The 16103-nt window shown below is 45.8% G+C and overlaps 1 protein-coding gene across 1 annotated transcript; it reads left to right on the top strand.

Annotated features, from left to right (window-relative positions):
* Positions 1-1402: 1402 nt before the first annotated feature.
* On the top strand, positions 1403-6116 carry LOC126535964 (uncharacterized). The gene is made up of 3 exons (XM_050182842.3): positions 1403-2443; positions 2933-4438; positions 4530-6116. Exons 1-3 carry the CDS (start codon positions 2177-2179, stop codon positions 5643-5645), a joined length of 2889 nt encoding a protein of 962 aa, XP_050038799.2. The 5' UTR covers positions 1403-2176; the 3' UTR covers positions 5646-6116.
* The last annotated feature ends 9987 nt before the right edge of the window (positions 6117-16103 follow it).

Raw genomic sequence — 16103 nt, forward strand, 5'->3', positions numbered from 1 at the left:
TGTGGCGGAAATGACGTATAGGTTCTCATTTCTTTTGCTGCTTTTTTATTTTTTTTGCTGCATGGCCACGCCTTTTGGGCCACAATGGCGGCGTTGTTCTGATTTTTTGAGCGCGCACACGTGTTGCTCTGGTAGGTTTCGTGCCGTGGCAAAGGCGCTGTGTGGGCGGGTTTGCGTTAGTCACCGTGTCTTGTTGCGCTGTGTTACCTGCACCGTGCTCTGCCGGATGTTGCGCGAGCGCGCGCGCTCCGCGTGCGAAACCACGCGCAGCGCGGCGTGGTTTCGCGAAAGATGTAAACAAGAGAGGAGGGTGGCACAAAAGGCGGAGCATCGCCATGAGCAACGCCAACTTCCGGCTTCACTTTTGCTTCACAAAGAGTGACGTCAGGGCCTCTCCTTAGTTTCCTTCCTCCGTGGCGGGTGTACTTACGCCATGGAGGAAGGAAACTGAGGAGAGGCCCTATCTATCCCCTCCCGCGCGCTAGGAGAAAAGTGTGGAGGAAATGACGTGGTAGGTTCTCTTTTGTGTTGCTGTTTTTTTTTTTATTTCTTTGCTGTAGTGGCCCCGCCTTTCGGGCCACAGTAGCGGCTTTGTTATTGTTCTGTGCGCTCACACGTAGGTTTCGTACCGTGGCAAAGGCGCCGTGCGGGCAGCTTTACGTTGGTCTGCGTGTTTTGTTGCACTGCGTTATCTGGAGCGTGCTCTACCGGATGTTGCTGTGGCCAGGTGGGACAGGAGGAACTAAAGTTCGTGAAATGAACGCGCATGCAACGCTGTACGCAATGTACCGCGCCACGGCAATGGCAACGGACGAAGAAATATCCGCGGGAAATTTTGCCCTCTTTGGCGGAATCATGCAAACGTGCTAACGATTGTTTAGTATTGCTGCGGAGCGCGCGCGTCCGAGCAGTCCAGTTGCGCACAGCGCGGCGTGGTTTCGCGAGAAATGTAAACAAGAGAGGAGAGCTGGCCCGATAGGCGGAGCAACGCCACGAGCAACGCCAACTTCCGGCTTCACTTTAGCTTCACAAAGAGTGATGTCAGGGCCTCTCCTGAGTTTCCTTCCTCCGTGACTTACGCCCTTATGCTTTAGGAGCCTATCATACCAGCAGTTCAGTTCAGGACTTATCATGGAGGAAGAAAAACTGAGGAGAGGCCATGTCCTAAATGTGCATGGAGCTCCCGAAGGATGAAAAAGTTTTTGTGTATGCTGATGGTTTGCTGATTAACTCGCTGCATATTAATTTTACACTCCATTGACGTTTTCATCTGGGTAACAAATCTCGAAAGCTATGCTTTTGCGCAGCGTCATGGCCGCCACTATAAGCGAAAAAAATTAAATAATGGTACTGTGATCACGGAGGTCGCCTATTACTTGCCTGCCCTCTAGACGTTGCTTGGCGAAGCTTCATGCTCTCGTTTTCTTTTCGTTCCGACGGGCAGATTTCAAGTTTTGCAGCCGAGGTCCAGCTTGTTTGCGAAACGCGAAAGGGTCCATTTCCGCGAAGTTCCTTGGAGTCAAGCCCTTGCGCAGTATCTTCGGGACGATAAGTGTAGATCAGTCGGATAGTCAGCAGTGCGTTTTCTGGGTTTCCACGGCGCGACAAAGCTACCATCAAGGCGGCGGTGTTTGTGTGTGTGTGTGTGTGTGTATGTGTGTGTGTGTGCGCAGTCAAAAACAAAAGCAAAACATGGCCGTGCCGTCCCGTTGGCGGAGGTGCTGAGGAGGTCAGAACAGAGATGTTCCTTTGTGATCTGGGCCGACGCGAAATGACTTGAACGAACTCTGATCGCGGGATGAGCCCGAGCTTCGTACACGACAGTTGTGTGGGTGATGTGGACCGTTGTGGTCGAAGATCGCCGTAGCGAGGAACGCAAGCAGGGGGAGGCCAGCGTTCGTCAAACGCGCTGTCCCTTGTGGAGTGAGTCGAGGATTGTAAAAAGTGGAACCGTGGTTTGTACGATTCCGATAGTTTGTGGCGCTGGCTGAGTTTCTGATCTCGGACTTTTGGGAGCGCTGCACAGGCCTCACCAGTGGCGAACATCCTGTGTGCGACTCACGGCCGCTCTCCCTGTGGAGCGCGAGCAGAGGCGCATGCAGACGATGGCACGGTTGGTGCCACCGTGCCAAGACGACAGCTTGGTGTGAACGTACTTAGAGTGCGCGGAGCGAATATGAGGGGCGACGTGCTACCGCCGAAGCGGCAGGCTGTCGTCGACCGATTACGGCGACGAATCGAACTTTACCGCCGACACCACAACGCCACACTGCCGCGTTTCGAGCAGGCCGCCAATGCTGTCTACGAGGACCAGCGACAGGAAACACTATTGCTGAAGCAGCGCTATTTGGAATCCAAGGTGAAAAAAACTAAAAAAAGCGAAAGCAAGTCATCCGGATCGGCAGCTACATCATCCGCAGATTCCCACAAGAACCTCCTCCAGGTGAGCACTTGCCGTGCGCGTCAGAAATTTACACTGCAAATGTCTGTTTTAACTTTCGAACGGCGTTACACATAGGGCGATCTTGGTTTAGGCTGATGTACCTGCATGGTGGTGGTGATAGTGATCGTGCCCTTCGTATCGGGTCGCCGTAGTCTGTCCAAGTTTTCGAACTGGCGTGACCACAAAATATCAGGCATGTTTAGGCATGTGAACAAGCATGTTCACTCAGGGAACTTATTGTTGTGAACCTATGCATCAGCCAAAATTTCAACACAGTTTGGCAAGCAGTAATGCTAATGTCATTTTTGTTTCAACCGTAAAGTCTACTGGAACATCTAGGCAGCAGTGCCAAGTGCTCATCTCACTCATGGGGGCTTTGTTGCCCTTGTAAAACCAAAAATAGGAGGAATCGTTTTTTTTTTCTCTCTCTCTTCTGTGTTTCACTAAGTGCCTGCAACTAGTGCTTTCAAGAGACTGTTACTCTTGCAGAAGTCCAACAAGAGGCCAGCTGTGAACATTGAAGCATCCCATGATCCAGCTACTGACACAGGGCAGTCTGATGACAAGGACCACAGGCTTACCAAGATGGCTCGAATGAGCAGCTCCACTTCAGATAAACAAGTGCTCCAGCAACAGAAGCAGATGAGCTTGGACTCTCAGCAAATGCAGATTCCTGGCTTTGAATGCATCAAACAGCAATCTGTTGGACCTTCCATTACACCTAAGTCTCCAGTTTCAGCAGGGACCAGCCACAACCCATCTGCACTGCTATGTAATGTGAAGCAAGAATGTGATAGCCTTGGATATTGTGGTCAAACCAATGACTGTGCACGTTCCCAGGAAGCCACTACTTCAGCTGCAGCAGCTCAAGATGAGAGTGCAGATACTGGAGAAAAGTTTCTCGATGGATTTCCTAATCTGGGCCTGCCAGAAGATTCTTCTGAAGTTTGGGTAGACAACCCTGAGATTCTGCGGCACCTCATTGATGACATAACAAATCCATCAGATTTGATGACTGATTTCAATTTCAACTATAGTATGGAGGGCATAAAAAATACAGAAGAAACAGTCAAAATTGAAGGTATGAGCAACACTTCCTTAAATGAAAAGAAAAGCAGGCAGCAACACACAGGATTTAGTAGCAGCGAGTCATTCATAGCTACAAGTCAAGCATCGCAGCAGGTGCTGGTATCACCGTATGAGCAACGGTCTTCAGCTGCAATGGACAGCCTTGCTGCAAATGCTCCATGTTTGCCTCAGCAGAGCTTCTCCTCAAGCAATGCACGTCCTGGCCAGTTCTCAGCGTCAAATATAGGCAGCCTGGATTTCAAGCTTTCGGAGCCAAGCCCTGCAGCACAGACATTAAAACAAATGGCAGAGCAGCACCAGCAGCACAAGCAAGGTCATGACAAGCACTCAATTGGCCTGGGTGTACCTCGACCAAACTTTTCCCCCGGTGATGGTTTTGATGTTTCCCTAGCAGCATCACGCAGTGCAATCTTTAGCACTACAGATAACTCTCTTAACCCTTCCAAGGTGATGCAGACATCAAACATGTTTCCCAATGTGGGCTTTGGAAACCAAGCCTTGACGACAACGATTCAGTCCAATTTTCGAGCTGACAATGCAGTGAGGGCTGCGAATTCCTTGTCAGGTGTTGCTTTTGGCAAACCTAATGGTGCTCAAAGCCCCTATGTGGTATCTAGTAATCCTCTTGATGCAGCCAGATGCCAAGCTCTCTCTCAAATGCCACTGCAACTGCAAGAACAGCAGAAGTGTTCACCTAAAGGAGTGCAGTATGCCAATAGCAGCACTGACGAGAAGACGGTTTTCGTGAACAATTTTAAGGCAAGCTTGGCGCAGTTCAATGATGCCAACAGTGCACCATCACCTCCCCTCGTCAAGAGCCCATCACAGTTTCCAAAACAAATATCATCTCCCATGGCTTCACAAACATGCAGGTTGATTGGCCCATCTAACCACAGCACTATTCAGGTGAGTTTTTATTTGTGTTATTTTACCAGTAACATTCCATAAGGAAGCGAACTGAGAGCATTGTATCTTTCTCTTCATTTCATAAATGCAGGCAAATGCAATGCAGCAGCAGCAAGACATGAAGGACAAAAAAGAGATCTCACCACTGAATATATCATCAAATCCATCATATGCAGATGCACTAGCATTTTCAAGCGGGAACGTGAGAGGCATGAACCGGAGCAGTATCGCACCTGCAGCTCATTTCCCGGCACCGCAGCAACAGCAACAAGCACAAATGCAACAGCACAGGGATAAGCAGGGCTTCTCACAGGTGCAGTTCATAGAAGCAAACCAGCTTACTCAGCCACCATCTTCATCACCAACGGACGTTAAAATCCACCGACTCCATTACAGCCAGAACAAAAGCTCAATTGTTGCACAACACCACCTGCAACACTACACAGCTCGGGTCCAGAATGCAATGGGCTTGCAGGGACTGCCACAACAGGGACCACTGCGTGTGGCTCGGCCTGCCGTGTCCGTAGCCAGCAGCCAGCTTCCTTCTCATCCCCAACAATATGTGCAACGCATGGCAGCCAGGCAGCCCGCCAACATGAGCTCTGTCCCATTCCAAAATCCTGGTTCACTGAGCTTCAACACATCTAGAATGCCTCTGCCAGTGAGAGCTTCATCTCCGCAACAAATGTCGGGGCCTGTCAGGCATCCACTGTCAGCAGCCTCTGTCACTGCGACCCAGAAACCCTTGTACACAAATGCTGCCATGAGGCCGCAACTACCAGCAGACTTTGCTGCTTCACAGCGTGAATGGCAATGTGCAATGGGCCAAGGCCAGGCAATGCAGCAAACACAGTCTCAGCAACGGGTGTGCTTCCAGCCACAGACATCACAGGCGCAGAACAGGGTTGCCTTCAGCACAATGCAGCCAGGTTCATCACCTCGACCACCACCATTCCAGCTACCGCAGATGAGTGTGCAGCAACAGCAAGCCATGACGACAGCACTGCCACCACTCCCTCAGTTGCAGATTCCTCCACGTAGCACAGCACCGCAGACAAGCACCTTCTCACCATCATTCACATCAAGCATTGCAGACTTTAACCTCGAGTTTCTGGAGAGCATCGAGAATAGTGATTCGGATCTGCTGAACTTCGACCCTGTCAACTCAAACTTTGGAATACTTGACGATGTGCTTGGAGGCAAGTGAAAAGCGTGTGCGAGTTCCGTGGACATTGACTCATTTTCTTTGTTTTTTATACATACAATGTACACTGCACATTTTGCATGACTTTTTGTAGACAACTCAAATGATATTACTTATTCCACATATTCTCAACATTGTATGAATAACAGCACATTGTGTTAACTGAAGGCATTCGTTTACACAACATTGAGCAAGAGTGAGCTGTTTTTTCAACAAGGGCATAAGCTGCACCCTTGGTTTTATTCCACTGGTGTCTCTTTTATGCACCGCATGACTGCCTGTAAATAATGGGTTTCTACTGTAGTATAATTATATATATGTACATCTATATATATTATATATATATATACTTGTGTTCTTGTTTTTATACATCAGAAACAAAAGTTGTTGCCAAATCCTGTGAGAGCTACGCAGCCTTGCAGTCAATTATGCAATTTTCAAAATAAAGATGAAGCCTGCCTTATCTTCACAGAAGACATTGCATACTTGTGTGATTTTTTAATTATCGACATTTTCTTTTCATCTTGGATGAGAGAACAGCTACAAACTTTGCATGTATGCTGTCTTTAGCACATTCATTATCACTAAAATTATAACTGTTAAAGGTACGAGATTAAAAGTTGTGGAAGGCACGTATATACAGCGGAAGCCACAGTGTCAAAATACAGTGAAAAAAAGCTTTTCTGGCTAAGCACAAGGCTGATAATAACTTTGCATTATGAATGTTGAAAATAAAGAAATGGGGCACAGGTTTTGGGGAAGTGCAAGACAGAAGAGGGTGAAGTAGTTAGTATGTAGGATTTTATGGCGCAAAAGCAACTACGGCTATGGTGTGCCATGCACAAAATGAGAATGTATAATTTGATGAAAGTGCTGCAAGCAACAAAAATTATTACTTTAGAGTTTGTTTAAGAAACCTGTTTCTTCTGAAAACTTAAAAATATTGTCTAGAGATACAAGTATGTTTTCGGCTAGGATCAGGGAGAGATGAAGTGGTGTTAGTGCTTTGTAAAGTTCATAAAAATATCCTTTCAGGATGTAGTAAAAGGAGCTAGCTCTTGCCTAGTAAAGACATGTTCGAGAGCTTAGGCCATGGCCGTTTGCTTATTATATTTTTAATGCTGAAAACTGGGATAGAATTGGGGACCTTTAGATGGCCCTAACAACGAACATGTGCTGTTGTAAATCTACACCAAAAAAAAAAAGTTTTCTTAAGTTTGAACTCGTATTTAGCTCGATTTTCATTAAAGTCTTTTGTCTCGTTATTTTGCTAGATTTAAGCATCAGTTTCCCAGAAAAATCCAAAGAACTAGGTGATAGGCAAGTCATCACTGCAAACATTGACATTCTCGATGCCATTGTCTGTGGCCAAACTGATAACTGGGGACTGGCTTGCCTTCACCAGCACTTGGCTTCTGCTTCCCCGTTCTTGATCCTTGGCACCGGCAGCTTCCCTCCGCTGGCGCTTTCCTTGTGCTTCTCGCTCTCAAAGTTCGGGATTTGCGTGACGTCAGTGCTGCCGCTCGTGCCGAGCAGAATTCATGAGGCAAAAGGGAGCGTGCCAGCAAAACACCTGCTCCTATACCCCTCTCCTCCCCCCTCCCCCAGTGCATGCTCTGATTGGTCTGCTCCCATCCAGGCGGGACCCTACGCATTAAGCTCCTGGAAAAAAACTAAAGTAGCGCCAACTGCACCCCTTTGCCTCTGCCTCCTTTCCTAGGAGCTGCAGCAGCGCCTCTATGGTGTCCACGAGGAAGCTACGGACACGAGAGCCACAAGCACAGCCGGGCTCAACTGGCATGCGCTCGCTAGCGCGGGAGCTGCGTCTTTGGCATCCCTCGACCCAGGGCTTCGCTGTCGTTACCTCGGCACGCGTGCTGTGTTGCGAGTGGAAATTCAAGATGGCACTTGCTTGACCTTCTAAAAGCATAGTGCGTAACACTTGAAACCGTGCGATTTCTCAGTGTCACCGCTGAGCTTACCCAGATGTTCATTTCCAGCGCTTGGTGCTGCATTCAGGAGCGCCAACGCTGAGCACGTCTGCGTGCAAACGCACTCGCGCCTGGCCCTGCTTGCTTGCGGGGATGGTATTTTCCAGCACAAGCGTTTAGCTGACTTAAATCTTCTATACATAACTTCCATGACACAGTGCACACTTAAAATAGCAAACAAGTGGTAACCGCACCATCGGCACGGACCTGTGAGTTTAAAGCCCCTGAAAAAAAAAATAGGATTCTTTTTTAGAGGATTTATGTTGCGCATGTAAACACTGCGAGCACTTCTGTAAACTGACTGATTGAATACCGCACATTTTTATGCTTTCAGATACGACAAAAATCACGCCACTTGCATCTACATACATTCCATTGCCTTTTCGCATTTTTCGTTCTTTCGAACCTCTCCCGCTACGCTGCTCCGAACCGCACCGCCCTCCTGTTCCCTAGTGGAATAATTGCTCAAATCCATCTCTCTGGCTGAGGGCCTTGCTTGACAGGCGTTGACAGACACCTCAACTAACTTGATTTGCAATCTACAAAATGCACGAGAGAGGAGGTGCCTGCACACTGACACGAATGGCACTACTTTAATTTTCTTCCAGAGGCTTTACCGTTCCTTAGAGTTACTGTATAGCATGGATGGATGTTATGACTGTCCCCTTTGAAACAGGGTGGTGGGTCGCACCACCAAGCTCTTGCTATTATACTGCCTAACGTCCTACCTAGGTTAAAAAATAAAAAAATGAACAATATGAACTCCCACAAACAAACTTTCTGATCCCCTATTGTGAACTGTGCTTTTGTATACCTCCGTTTTTTGTCGCTTCCCTACTTTTCTTCCACCAATCCTCCAATTGCCTCTTATTAATCCCTATTGCGGACATGTTTACTTTTCCACTGCTCTCGCTGAACCCAAGGGCTTCAAGGAGGCCAATGTTGCCTAAACTGACTGCTGGGTAGACGTCTTCACATTCTAATAAAACATGTTCCATAGTTTCCCTAGCTTTACTGCAGCAAGCACATGCTTCTTCCTTCTTATATCTCGCTTTATAGGTGCGTGTTCTAAGGCATCCCAATCTCGCTTTGAAAAGTAATGAGCTTCCCTTTGAGTTTTCATAAATTGTTTATTTCCTGATTTCGTTTTTTCCTCTTAAGTAGTTACCCATAGCAGGTTTCTTTTCCATTGCCGCCACCCATGAGATTATTTCAGCCTCTCTGACTTTCCGCTTAACATTCTTTGTTGCCCACCCTACCGGCCGCATAGTTGCTGGTAAGCTTCCTAGTTCATTTCCTCCACTGTGAATCAATGTTTTTTTTTTTGTACAGATACCTCAACACTCTCCCAACCCATTACTTTCTTCCATATTCCTCAGTCATTCTTCATACTCAATTTTACTGTGAGCTTCCCTCACTAGTCCAGCCCACATCACTCTGCATATCTTCACTTGTAGTCTTCCCATGAGCGCCCAGTGCGAGGCGATCCACTGACCTTTGGTTCCCATCGAGTCCTGATTGTACCCCTGACTTAAAGCAAACAACCGCATTTCCAAAACCCTTGGCGTGCCCTCTGGCAGTGAGCTCCGGAACCTGCCCTCCTGCATGACACCTGACAACGGACAGCGAAGGTTCGACTTGGAACAGCTGCACTGTTAAAAACGAATATGCAAGTAATAGTGCAGGTAGTGACACTGTGTGACACTGTTTCACTGTTTAACTAAATTAAGCAGAATTTTACAGTGAAGCTGTTAAGAGTTCTGCAACAGTTTTTATGTGGCGAAGGTCGTCGTGCGGCAGCATGGTTGATTTCATATGTAAATGCAATGCAACGTGCCGGAGACTCGAATTTGCTTTCAACCTTAATGACCAATTATTATAAATAAAAATTATCTAGCATATATGTCATTCAAATACAACACTCATATGTGCAATTTCATTAAGCAGTAATCCACAATCTTTTTCCCCTTGTGTTGTTATACCGGCTCCATGGTGGAGGTCAGCTAGTAGTTTGTACGGCTGCAGTGATGAAAGCCGACACCGTGGTGTTGCAATGGAGCCTTTGTGGGAGCCATCAATAAGAGCAACCAGCCATGACTGCGGCCAAATGAAGCAGTAACCACTGCTGTGTTCAAGTGAAGCCGTGAGCCAGCAAACAGATGTATAGTACTTCTAAAGGCTATGAGGCCTTGCTTACACAGCTTTACTGTCTCTCTGATGTATCAGTTGTCACAGCGGCATACATCTGTGAAATAACTTTTAATGTGTGAGCATTCTTTGGGTAGTGCACACACTTTCCAGGGGTTATGTATGTATGTATGTATGTGTGTATGTACGTGTGTATGTATGTATGTGTGAATAATATTGTGGCTCTAGGTTATTTCGAACCCGACTCCATATAATAGCATTGCGGAGGCTTCGGGTTGAAGGCAGAAGCTCGGAAGTTGGGAAAATGACAACCAACAGGTTTACTGGCACTTGAACAAAACTTATTTACTTCATTGAATAGGAAAAACAGAAAAAGGTCAAGAGTTTAGCAACAAGTGTCTGGATGAGCCTCGTTTCCATGGCCCAGAGAACTTTCTTTTTCTAAAAAGCAAGGGAACAATTGGCGTTCGCAGGCACCAGTGCACCACATTTCTCATCTCGAAGGCCACGCGCAGACTTGGTGGCAGTGCCATTAGATGGCACAGCATGTCCAGAAAGAAGCGCAGTAGAGGAGCCTGATTGTTACATGACACATTTCTCAGGCAATGTGCATTTTGGAGGCTATGCACAGGCTTCGCGATGATGGTGCTAGATGGCGCCGAGTGTTCTTGGAGAAGCACGAAAGAGGAATCCTGCTGCAGTAAACGCCTCATATATACCTTGTTTTGACAGTGGCAGTATGCTGTGTTGCTATATTGATTCACTGCTAACAACGCACCACTGTCGACAGTCATCGTGAGATGGTTCCTGCCGCAATTTTTTTCTTTCATTCTCATATTTATTTTTATTGCAATGACGAAATGTATTCTGCTTATTTACTGGTCTAAACAAATGGCACCAACATCATCATCACACAGGTAGTTTTGTACATTTTCTGTTCAAAGAGGAGCGGCGCAACACTGCTGTCATTTATGCACTCCAGCTTACATGTACGCTATTATGGTAAAGCTCTCCATTACTTTAGCGTAACGGTGAAATAATTAGAAATCCAAACCAAACTATCTCCAGACACATCCACACTGAAAATGCAAAACTAGAGAGTTTTAGCATGTCTGGTGGCATTCCAGCAAAAGCAGCCGGTTCAGGCAGATTGCCAGGTGAGCAGAGGCTGGAGTGGCTGGAGTAGTGATGTGCCACTATTCTACTTGACCTACAGCGAAGAATACACATGGTTAGTGCAATGTTAGCTCTGTTTGTCGAGATGAGCTCTGCGCAATCGCTCCCCCCACTCATTTTTACGCCTCCATCCACTAATCCGCTTGCAAATACCAGAATATCGGACATGCTAAAACTCTGTCGAACACACACAATGTCAAATGTACCTGTGGCATGGGCTCTACTGTAATTCAACAGCTTTGCTCCACAGAGATATATGAATATTACTTTTGAGCTCTATTGTTTCACTCTAGCCAACTTGCAAGAAGCTACAAGGTGAAAATGGCCAACATGCTGTGTGGAGGCAGAGCTCACTAAAGAAACTCTAAGAAGGAGAGAAAAAGTTAAATGGTAACTGGAGAGGTTAGCCTAGCAAGAGACATGGCATGCCAATCCAGGTAAGATGAGGCAAAGCAGTAAACTATTGAGCTGAATTAGTACATTATTCTGCAAAAACAAAATAATAGTTCTTACAGCAAGAGCAAGCTTAGTAAGCCAGAGAAGACGCAAAAATGAAATGCCAGGTGGTGATGCTGCCAGGAAGTTCCCACACCATCTTGCTGTGACATAGATTTTTACAGCATCTTCATGACGATTGACGTAAAAATTTAGTACAAACATTGCCCACAAAACTGCACTGCATTTACGCTCTGTGCCTCCGCACTTCAAGACATAGTTCTCAAGAGACGGCGATATTGAGAGAAGTCAGTCTCCACCGTGACGTCGGGGAAATAAGCAAACATAAGTTGTGGTATTTGCCAACTGCATTCCTAAGCTAGGTTTCCGTTCGCTATAATGACCACATAGCATGCTAAAGTAACCAAAGATTGAAGCTATCAAATCTCACGAACCTTCCTTGCCCATCAAAAAGGCCCGAATACGACAAAATATTTGTAGGTCTGTGATGTCAAAGTGATGTGCGAGTGCCGAGATTTTTGTGTGAAATTCAAAAGGAAGGGTAGCTTTCATTTTTAGGACAAGCAATAAAAATATTCCTGCCAAATAAATGAAAATGGACTTAAATATGTTACGTCCGTGTATGTCATTAGCATATAAATGCACAAGTAACTTGTGGTAGTCTAAAAAGGCATAGACTGCCCGGAAAGGGTGAAAGCTTCTTTATTGTATTGAGCACAGTCAGAGGCAGGAGCCATACTGAGGCACAGAAGGAAGATGATTTTATTTGTTCACTGAGGAGCATGTACCCCAAAACTGCTAGGGAACAGAGGTTGGCACCACATTGGAGATCAGATAGGCCAGAGCAGAGATCCTAATAACACACAACAAAATGCTTATACCTTTCTAAACTGATTTGGTGTTGCACCTTATGGTGGTACGAATGGAATGTCTGCTGTACATGGACAGTGGAGATATACCATGGCAGATGCGAATTGTCATTGACACTTGGCATTCGTTAAGGGGCCCTGAAACACTTTTTAAACATACATAGTAAGAAAACATTGCCAATCCATCGAAGAGGCTGCTGTCAGCATGTAAGCCAAATATTGCTTCACAGCATGCAGCAGTGAATTCACAATCTACTGTCAAACACAGCAAAAGATCGATCGCTCTCGCTTCCACAATGTCGTCATGCAGCATCATCGAAAGCAGTTGGCCCACCAATGCTATTGGGAATTTCGTAATCACAAGAGCATTCTCAGTAATACACAATTGCTAATTTTGAGTTAAATAATTGAAAAATATATATTTCTGCGATCTCAAAACGACAGGGAAAAAAAATTGGCAGTCACTTTAGTATACGCTAAAGAGGATGAAGGCAAAAGCCTCCTCGCTCACGAGACATTCATTACATTACTTGACATTTTCATTCGAGTGCATTTACCTCCTATTGTTTTCTCCCACTAAAGATTGTGAGTATGAGTGCCTTAACTTCACCCTAATTAACACCAAAGGTCGTGGGTTCACCTCTCACCAAATCTCGTGGGTTCAAGCACCCTAATTAACTCTGTTTTATTAATGGTGCCTTAATTAACACGAAATGCAGCGCGTTCGACTCTCAACCTTTACAATGTCAATTGGAATCCAACTTGGACATATGGCCAGTTCACCCGTATCTCCATGTTAGAACGTTGGTTCGAGTGCCTTAATTAACTTCACCTTAATCAACATCAAAGGTCGTGGGTACGACTCCCACCGAAAGTTGTGGGTTCGACCTTCACGATATCAATTGGAGTCCGACTTGGAGATATGGCCTGTTTGCCCCTATCTCCAAGAGGATTTGACTCCCACCAAAGGTTGAGGGTTCAACTCCTACCAATGGTTGTTGGTTCGAGTGCCTTAAGTAGCTCAGTCTTAGTTAACTGTGCCTTATTCAATTTGCCTTAATTTACACCAAAGGTAATGGGTTCGACTTTCACCAGTGGTCGTAGGTTCGACCATCAATGGTGGCACCATCAATTTTTGTGCCATTTAATTTTGGTTCCACCAAAGGTCGAGGGTTTGACTCCCACGAAAGGCCTTAAGTTCGAGTGGCTTAATTAACTTTGCCTTAATTAACACCAATGGTCGTGGTGGCACCATCAATTTTGGTGCCATATTGCTGGACGGTCAATTTTTCAATAACGCCGGACAACAGATTTTTTTTTGACTCACAAGGCACTTAAGGCTTTCACCTTAGTAATGTCATTCTTGCACTGTGCACGGCCTCCGAGATGGCAGCGGCAGCCATCACAGGGTGCCGCAGTGAGCCCGTTCATCGCCGCGACACAACTTTTGGCCAGGGCTTAGTTCTCTTGGCTTCACCACTGTGTACTTTCCAGCGCATTATCAGAGATGAAAGGCAAGAGAAAGCAGGGTATCGGTGCAATAACTCCACTTATAGTTGAAGCATTCAAAATATTTTTGCGGCATGAGATTCCTGGGACGTGTACTTTAATAATGAGGCCATTCTACGATTATTTAGAGAAGTGTTTCAGGGCCCCTTTAAATGTTTTGCCCAAATACTAAGCACAATGCTGCTTAGCTTTGGTGGTCTTATGAAAACCAGTGGCTGCATTTTGTAACAGTTCATTTGCAGTTTTTTTATTTCATACTTCATTGCTCAAACGCACACAAAAGTTGCACAGACAAGAAACTTCACAGATGGAAAGTTTATGTTCACATGTTCTTTCTTGTTTAATAAGCAACGAGAAGAAAGGGGGTTAACTGAGGGGCCCGATTTTAATATCGTAAAAAGCAAACTAACACTGACGCCAAGGACAACATAGGGGAAATTACTTGTGCTTAATAAATGAAATAAAGAAATGATAAATTAATGGAAATGAAAGTGGATGAAAAAACAACTTGCCTCAGGTGGGGAACGATCCCGCAACCTTCGCGTTACGCTTACGGTGCTCTACCAATTGAGCTACTGCGGCGCCGTTTCCCCATCCACTTTCTTGGGTATTTATGTTTCCTAGTAGAACCGTGGGAGTGTTAGCCAGCACCACCACTCACAAACCTTGGCGGTGGATGTGGAACATCCTTTCTGCCGCAGGCATCATGAGAACGTGACCTTTCTGGATGAAGGCAAATGGTCAATAAACCCACACATGCTACCTGAAGGCATCATTGTTGCTGGATTCGAGACCCTCATTATGTAATGAACGAGAAGAAAGGGGGCTAACTGAGGGGCCAGATTTTTATTAGTCGTATCATAAGAAGCCAACAAACACTAACACCAAGGACAACATAGGGGAAATTACTTGTGCTCAATGAATGAAGAAACGACAAATTAATGGAAATGAAAGCAAATTAAAAAACAACTTACCACAGGTGGGGAACGATCCCACAACCAATAAGTCTTTTTGCCATGCAAATGTGCAGTTTTGATGTTAACTACCGGTGACGTCAGATTTAGACATTTCCTTTATGCCCCTTTGAATTCTGGTAGTAATAAATTCAGAGTGCTGATCCCTAAAGCATGAAATCGACAAGCACAGCTTGCAACATGGTTGTTTTGCATTAATTTTCCTTTTTAAAAATGGTCAGTTTTGCCCAAAGGTGAAGCACACAGCTACTCATCAGGAACGCTAATGTATGTGCACACAGCGCTCATGCCCTGCGAAAGCTAGAGTGCTGCCCTAGTTCCATCAGACCCAATTGATTGCAGTGTGACTGTATGTCTACTTGGCTTCGTTGCCTTCGCAGCAAAACGCACTGCACGTCTATGGAGATCTAACCCTTCGTGCGTGTGCTACGCATACGTGGTGATATTGACAAATGCACCTCAAGCGTCCGTACAATTTCTATTGAAATAAAATTATGAAGATCCCACACACTGTGGGAACCTACGCTATGGTTAGCACTTTGCAAGCAGCTGGCTATCCACCTTCGTTTGGCATTTTGCAATGTCACCAAATGGACTGTGTTTGTGCAAGTTAAGCAGTTATGTGTGACGACAGCAGTGAGGTGATGGTGACGGCATGACTGATTTAATGCATTCTGGCAGAGAGATGTTACCACCTGTTCTATTATGTCCCAGACCGATCAAGACAATGTGATGTCACATAGCACCTCTATAGCTGCCACGAGACAAGGATTGGGGTAAGCAGACAAGGATTGGGGTAAGCTTGCAAGCTATTGCTTTTATAAGGAACTTACTGCTGTATGATGCGAAGAACAGTGGCAAGGTTGACAATGATTCACCTGTTCCATGTCTGCATCTGTGGCCCAACAGAAACTGGCATTTGTGCACGTGCTCTTGGGCGAGACCACAGTTCAAGGCCCACCATCAGACACACAAATCCCATTTTTGATGAAACCTGAAATGGGGCAAGATAGAAACTATGTAATATGCCTGTAACCTTCCTTCTTGCCTTCTGCAAAGAGCCCGGTATGAGGCAAGGAATTCTTTGGATTAAAAGCTCAACTCTTCGTACGTCATGGAAGGGCTAGAAACACGGGACAAGAGAACAATTCCGACGCCACTGGGAAAAAATATCATAGTGGCACTGATGCTGAGAAACATGAATCCAGTACATCACCGAGAAAGAAGGAATGCAAGAATTGAAGCCTTATGCAAGAGCTATATAAGAAACCCAGACACAAGATACATGGACGTGGCGAAATACCCGAGAATCCCAGCTCACGCTGTCAGTGTCATCAA

Source organism: Dermacentor andersoni, chromosome 4 (assembly GCF_023375885.2).
Source record: "Dermacentor andersoni chromosome 4, qqDerAnde1_hic_scaffold, whole genome shotgun sequence".
Lineage (NCBI taxonomy): Eukaryota > Metazoa > Arthropoda > Arachnida > Ixodida > Ixodidae > Dermacentor > Dermacentor andersoni.